The sequence below is a fragment of the Ornithodoros turicata genome, chromosome 1, assembly GCF_037126465.1.
Source record: "Ornithodoros turicata isolate Travis chromosome 1, ASM3712646v1, whole genome shotgun sequence".
Taxonomy (NCBI): domain Eukaryota; kingdom Metazoa; phylum Arthropoda; class Arachnida; order Ixodida; family Argasidae; genus Ornithodoros; species Ornithodoros turicata.
Window position 1 is genome coordinate 123,219,157 of NC_088201.1, and position 7,782 is coordinate 123,226,938.

General features: G+C 45.3%; 1 protein-coding gene across 1 annotated transcript; it reads right to left on the reverse strand.

Annotated features, from left to right (window-relative positions):
- Positions 1-4,869: 4,869 nt before the first annotated feature.
- Positions 4,870-7,113, reverse strand: LOC135384752 (uncharacterized). Its single transcript, XM_064613942.1, has one exon. It carries the CDS (start codon positions 7,111-7,113, stop codon positions 4,870-4,872), a length of 2,244 nt encoding a protein of 747 aa, XP_064470012.1.
- Between the last annotated feature and the right edge of the window lie 669 nt (positions 7,114-7,782).

Below are 7,782 nucleotides of genomic sequence, written 5' to 3' on the forward strand. Positions count from 1 at the left end.
ACAATCTTCAATAGTCGAGCATCAGAAAACACCACGAAGGGATCCTGCCGTGCATACATGAATGTGTAACATTCAAACAACACGCTCTGCTCGTTATTCCGTTACTAAACTGCTTGTGATGTCCCCATTAAGGTTAGCGACTCATAAAGTCAGTTAACAATACAACAAGATAACAAAGGTTTCTTCCCACTGCAAAGGTGTGCCAGCCGCTAGCAGGCTACTAATTGTTTGCATATAGTGTTCTGAATAGAATCAGAAATAGGAACAGAAAAGTACGTGTAACAAAAGTCTATATTATCGCTGCCATTGATGATACACCTTTAGGAGAAGCGAGCACACCACAATGCAAAAGTACAAAAAGGTGCAATGTTATTTCTTCTGCAAGGGTGACTACGCAACATGCGGTACAGTTATAATTTAGAAAAGCATACTCGATCGACTCCTCGGTCACATATTACGTCCTCTCTTCTTGTAGTCCATATTCAATGAATAATCACAGCCCACATGATGCCGGACGAAACGCACATTCAAGAATGTCACACCAGCGACCAGTCGTCACATATCTGCCCCGAATTTATCGCTTGTATTTTCTCATACTTCCACTTGTGCACAGGTTGGAAAGCAAACTACGACATATAATGCAGAACTTCAGAAACACATATTCAAAGTTGTTCACATTCCTGCGCGGTTTTTATGTTGAAAACCAGGACGGAACGCTACCGCAGCCACCTCGGCGAGCCCGTTGAGTTCAAAACAGACGCTAATGCCGATGGCGATGGCGCTGTCTTATGTGACAATGAGAGCATAAAGTTTCGTTTTCAAACTCGAGTGAAAGCTGCAAAAGCGTATCAATTTCGACACTCGAGTGAATTATTTGCGATGCGAAACATCATTTATTTGAAAAAGAAGTTGCGCTAACGAACTCATGATCATTGTAAATAGCAGTTTTCATGGTAACAACGCGTAGCGCTCGTACTCTGGCGCCTGTAGGCTGGTCTGTGAACCACACCAGACCGCTCTAACGGTCACAGTAAAGCATTACGTCCGTCTAGTGCGCACACCAAGCATTCTAGAAGGCACCAGAATCATTTTGGTGTCCTAGTAGGCCTCTCTTGTGTTGACATCAGGAGAACTGGACAGCGCCAGAATCACCCTGGTGTCACGCCAGACATTTTTGATGTGCGCATTACAAACATCAAAAGAGTCTAGTGTAAACGCCAGGAACATCAGGGAACACAAGAATAATTCTGGTGATTTTTTTCAATCGGGTCGCTCTCCATTTTCTGCGCTCCACGTATCAGAACCATTGCCAGGTATACACGGACGGCTCAGTCACGGCAGACAGCTCGGGAGCTGCATTTTATATCCCAGATAGTGACTTTCAGCAAGCCTTTGTCCTCCCATACCCAACGTCTTCTATGGAAGCAGAACTCCTCGGCATCCTGCCGGCTCTACAGCACCTGCTCGATCTGCCGGCTGCACAGTTGGTTGGCTGCGTGACTGACAGCAAGGCTTCACTGGATCTGCTGCTCTCGTTTCGCCCCAGCATCATATGCACTCTCCACACGCTCATACTGCAAGCTCTGACACAACTCGCGGCAACTGGTCATTCTGTGACGCTTCAGTGGATCCCGGGACACGTAGGCCTTCTTGGTAACACCCGCGCAGACACAATAGCAAGAGGCGCAACATCTACCAGAGCTCTCCCTGCCACCCCTCTGCCCCTAACGATCTCTGTCTGCTCGCTACACATTCGCCGGTGGCGCTGTGTCCGCACCCGGCAGTTCCGAGCGGACTCCACCTCATATCATCCTTTCGTACGTCTCATTGACCCCCTACAGGACTTTACTATTGCCTGCCGTTGCAATAGAGCTGAAGAATCACTCATCCACCGTCTTCGAATGAATGTTGCACGGACATCCTCACTCCAGTATAAAATGCTCCAGACGAACTCTCCCAATTGCGCAACTTGTTGTGTGGAAGCCGACATCGAGCACTACCTCCTGTCCTGTAACCGGTACCTCTCACAAAGACTTCTCCTCCAACGCCACTTGCGACAACTTGACTACCCTAACGTCTGTTTGGTCACCCTGCTCGGCCCGGTCCTGCACAACCAGGGGGCAATTACGACTGCCCTCTTGAGCTTTCTCCGTGCCACCGGTCTCTCGACCAGCCTCTAAGGCCCTTTTGTGTATCTGTCTGTGTGTATGTGCGTCTTTCTTTTCTCTCTCTTTTTTTTCGTTTTCTTTCTTGCTTTTCATTTCCTTTCCTTTTTTCGGTTTTCTCTCCTTTTTTTCGTTCTCTTTCCTTTCTTTATTTTCTTTTTATGAAAGGAATAGCAAGTCGGTTTATGCCTAACTAACCTTTCCTCGTTTTTTTTTCTCAATAAACATATCCCCCCCCCCCCCCCTTTGTAGGCGTCAGCGTGCTCTTTCATTATCTTCTTTTGATGGCTACAGACACGAATGACTGGGCGGCGGTGTCAACGGCACGAGGTTTGATTTCCTCTTGCCATGCTCAAGATTTTTTTTTAACAGGAATTTATTTTCACTCTTTATTATTTCCCCTTTCCGTGTAACATCCCCTTCATAATCGACCAACTTCCCATTTCTTTGTCGTCCTGAAAACAAACTGACGGCCCATGTGCCCACGGTGAATGACAAAAAGAAGACAAGCAGGTTGCCGTCTTTAATTTCCAAACATAAGGGTCTTCACATTCTCCTTAGAAAGTATATTAAAAAGCCGAAAAACTGAGATGGTGCACAAATGCCCCATACAACCAGGGACTATTTTTTTCCGGGAGCTTTCCCCAATGTGAATATCAAGTACGGTATATTGCGAACTGAACATTTCGGTGCACGAATATTTATGTGAATAGACATTTCGGTGCACGGACAACTCGGTGCGCACTGTTTTCGGTGGTGCAAAACGAATAGAAAAAATACAGCAGAGACTATTTTTGCCGTTCCGTATTCACCATACACTCAGAATTTAGTAAGCTTTCACTGATACGTGCACTAATTACAGAAATATCATATTATGTTATGTTGCCTATATGTTACTGTGTTTCTTCCGTGCACTTATCTAAATGAAAAAGCGCTTCGAATGCCGGGGTCGTCCGTTATATTACACTTCACTATACTTAATACTTTAGCAATGCCGGTCTCTTAAATAGCACGTGGATGAGGGATAGAGAAACTGTCAGTCCTGTGCCGATATCGGTCGAATAAAACATACAAGGTAACCTTGCCTGAAGCCATTCGAAGCAAATGTCGTAAAAGAGTCTGAGCTCATCACTCGATTGTGAGCTGATCACTTTTATTCACGTCATCACTTTTGTCTTCTCCGGAGGTTAACAGTCATTTACCAGCAGCGACTTCGATTTGTTGCAGAGCTTCTAATCGGCCATTTGCAAAGAAAAAAAAAGAAGAACTCGGCGCATGCGCATATCCCCCTCTCCCTGGTGCTTCGCGCCGGGTTTCGAACTGGCTGGAAAACAGACGCCATTTCGCCGTTGCTGTAAGCCATGCCTGTGAATTGCGTCTCTTATGGCTGTACGAATTATTATGTGCAGGGCAAGAAGCTACGTTTTTTTAGGTTTCCATGTGGTAGGTTATACCATCAAAAACGCGAAGCGTGGGTTCGGGCTGTGAAAAGACAGGGGAAGGACGGAAAACCATGGACACTTACACAACACTCAAGATTATGCGGGGATCACTTTGTAAACGGTAAGCAATATAATTAAATGTTAAAAGTATTGATTGAACAGTTATTCTATGCAATATCTTTTTTCGCGGTAACCACGCGTTACTTCGTTGTCGGGTGACAAGGTGACCTATGTCGGGTGACCTAGCAGCGATAAGAATCACGTTGACTACACACTAAATTTTTTTACACCCATGTCAGTGTAAGAGAGGTGTATTTTGCCATATACACCCTACCTACACCGTTAGTACACTCATTCAACAAAAATCCTACCAGAGGTGAGTGTAAATTGGGTGTAGGGAGGTAATACATGCGATTAGGGTGTGCTAGGGGTGTAAAGTGTGCAACCTTTATGAATCACCATGTTGGTAGTGTGAGAATCTATGTCCATGTCCTCTTGAAAATGCCCTTACTTGATTTGGCACAATATGTTTAATACATGATACAGTTTAATGTGAAGAAATATGAAATATATTTCACTTTTTACATTTTTGCAAGAATTGTCAAATCTGTAAATAAGGGCAACAGAGCAATAGTGCACAGCACAGTAGAAATTCATGGGAACCGGTCCACTCGTCACAATCCCACTCGTCACAGGATAATTGGTCACATCGACCCTCTGGTACAAGGTCCTTTTGTCACCGGAACACTTGTCAAGGGGGCGGTTCGTCACCGGAACACTGGTTGCAAGGTTGACCCCGTTCCAAAGGGAATGCGTTTCACTGTGTTTTACCAAAGGGATTAGTCCAGTGCCCGACCCACACTTCCGCGAACCCGGATTCCGAAGACCGCCGTAGTTCATGTAGAATATGCACCCATCGAGACTGACCAAGGTTAGGTCAAAAGAGCCTTTTACTATTTCACACGCTGGAAAGTGGGTCAGTTCATGTAGAATATGCACCCGTCCAGACTGACCAAGGTTAGGTCAGGAGAGCCTTTTACGTATTTCACATGCGGAGTACGGTGCGGTGAGCAGGTGGCAGGTCCACTGTGACGATTATTCCGGCGTGACGGTAGTTCCTCGTACGAGATGCACTGTGATGAGTTGCAGCACTTGACGAGTTCACCTATGACCAGTTGGCTTGTGACGAGTTCTCCCAACCCCGAAATTCACAAATGCTGTGGCTTAGTTCACACCCTATGTGTATACATTAGCACATCTTCCTAATGCAGTGCATGACGAGCATTTATCACATGCCTGTTGCCTTGTCTGTGTAGGAAAAGTTGCTCACTCTCAATGTTCTGAAGGTCCCTCACAACTGTGTGCTGAGAAGTAGACTGCACAACATAGACGTGAAAATGTCTGTCAAATTCAAGTGTTTCGAGAACTTGTGCAACACCAAGTACCAGGCGGTTCACCGTGTAAATGTCACAGAGCTGGAGGAACACAGGGAGCTCATCATCACTAATGTGGCGCACAAGAACAGAGCCTGATGAGTACACAGCGCCATCAACTGTTATGGACTTCACCACAATTATATTATCAGAACTGATGTTCTCAGCACATAGAAAATTCTTTAAAACGTCAGGTACGTGCTCAAGGATGCAAGGTCTGCTTCCAGTTGTGGTCAACTTGGCTTCGCAGTGGGATTGTGAGAAGAGGTACATCTGCAGGTATTGATGCCTTGTAGCCAGACTAAAAGTTATGTTTCTGAAGTTGCGAATTTTGCGCGCAATGTCTTTGAAGTATTGGTGCTTCGCTTCAAAGCGCATTGCCCATAGGTTGATTAGAGGTCCATACCTATAGATATATGAAGGATAGTGAATTAGGTAGTGCATCTTGGGTGGTGTTGCAACAGATGGGAAAAGGCTGTGAAAGTCCATCAAGAAGAAATAAATGAGACGCTGCAAGTACGGTACACAGGACACAGGGATCCTTCTGCACATTATCAGGTCAACTACCTGCCTCAGTAGTGTATATACTTTCCATGCAGGACAATCAGAGGGTACACGATCTCCCACATAGAGAGACAAATGCCGGAAAAAACAAAAAATTTGACTAGCATTTCCCTTCATGCTTCCGGTGCCATGGATGAATTCTCTTGACACAGGCTGTGACTTGTTTTTGTTGTCATATGTGGAGTACCCAAAATGAATTATTTCCTTGTTGAGGTCATCAATGGAGAAAAATTTTAAAGAAATGAGGTTTGAAAGTATGTGTTTTATAGCAACTAGCAAGACCCCTTCGTGAATGTCGTGCATGACGTCAGGTGGCAAGTGTTGCGTAGGATCAAATCCGGAGAACGTCAGTTCGCATGGCTCTCTTACACCGTAAAGTGACACTGTGGGTGCACCAGCATTGTGCATTGTTAAATGATGTTGATGACCACTAGGTGTACGGAGTACAAACTCCTGTTCAATATGCTTGATGTTGATTTCATGGCGAAGAGCCAGACAGAATCTGCAGATCCTTCCATGCGAGAAACTGCACTTAAATCCACCAAGTCTATGTTGTGATAAATTGTCCCCGGTAACTACAAATACTGTTCCTTTTATCGGATGACCTTCAACCTCAATGCCTTCAGTCTCAAGACGGACAACATCTTCCAAAAGTGGGCGAAGAATGCTGTTCAGCCCGTACGTACTGACATGTTTGTCCTTCACAAGCAGAGCAAGGTGGATGCTCGAAAGTGATGATCTAGATTTCTGTGGCAAGTTTAGAATGGAGAAATACACTGCCATCAGTTTGTGCAGTCCTCTTTTACTTCCTAGAGGGTCACATACTTCGAACTCGTCGCTATATAGCTGTATGCACAGTTTCGATTTGTCCCCACGGAAGTATGCGTGATCATGGAATGCTGTTCCATCAAACACCGATGTGAGATAACCATTGTGTGATGTTGATGGGCGTAGTTGTTCAGCCATACCTGGGGACTGCAGCAGATGTTTCAATACCTCACATATTGGGACGTAATGGCACACATTGGTCGCACCGTTTTCAGTTTGCCCGAGGACAATCGTGCGTGGCTCCACAAACGGCAAGAACAACTTCCAATAGGACTCCCGGCCATTTTTGGTGCTCAACTGCTCCATACTCTGCTCCACAACTGATGTCAATCTTTCTTGAATGTCACTCGCACAGCCTTGTTCAAGCAGTCCTTGAATGTACAGCATGATATCATTCACAATTTCATTGACAGTGGAATCTGGTATACGCCTCCCTTCTTTCCATTTGAGAATTAGCAGAGCAAACTCCTTCACACTGTCTCGTGTTAGAACTCCGCAGTCTGTCTCAGGGTCTTGTTCATGATCAACCTGGTCACTGGGTCCAGGGCTGCTGGTCTCTGGCTCACCATGAAGACTTGCTTGTGGTTCATGGGAAGTTTCCTCTGCGTCCTCCTCAAGCAGACTTTTATGCTGGTGTGTAACATGTCGTCGGTATGCTGAGTACCGTTGGAAGGTTCTCATGCACTGATTTAAACCGCACACCCAGTTGCCCTCATGTCCATGGCACGTGCGAAAGTGTCGGAAAAGACATTTTAGGGTCACAGTCTTCCAGTTGCATCTTGGGCAGCAAAAGTGGCGCACCCCAGGCATGACAAAGTGCACGTGCAGTCTTCTACAGGACACATGCGTCAGTGGTCTTCACCCTGCAGTTGTGTTGCCATGGTTTATTAACACAAGAGTTACCACAAATGAGGAATGAGTTGAACTGCAAGGATTGTATGCCAGAAAATTACTGCTGTTTACTGGGCAGTTTCACCAACATCATTGATGACTTAAACAACGATGAGATGAATAGTTCCTTAACAGAGAATTATTGCGTATAATTCTTCTTAAAAATGTTGTTTAATGCTACTAGACTTTACGTGGCGTCGCTGTAACTAATGTTTAAAACAAGCCCTTGAGGGTTAACTACACGCATGATCTCTACTCACTTGACATTAGAGGAAAGAGACGACAGCAGCGGTTGATTTGAAACAGAATGGGATGTATTCACAGACCGGTCATATAGTCATCTTTTGCCAGAAAAATCAGTGCGCTGCACCCTTTTTTCTACCTGCACCTGTCTGTTTTACCTGCTTGAAAACACTCTGCACAACGGTGGTTTATCCAGAATTCCAAGCACAGAGGGAT

Excerpts from the sequence above, each read along its gene's own strand:
- LOC135384752 (XM_064613942.1), bottom strand. The coding sequence starts at position 7,113 with ATGAGAACCTTCCAACGGTACTCAGCATACCGACGACATGTTACACAC.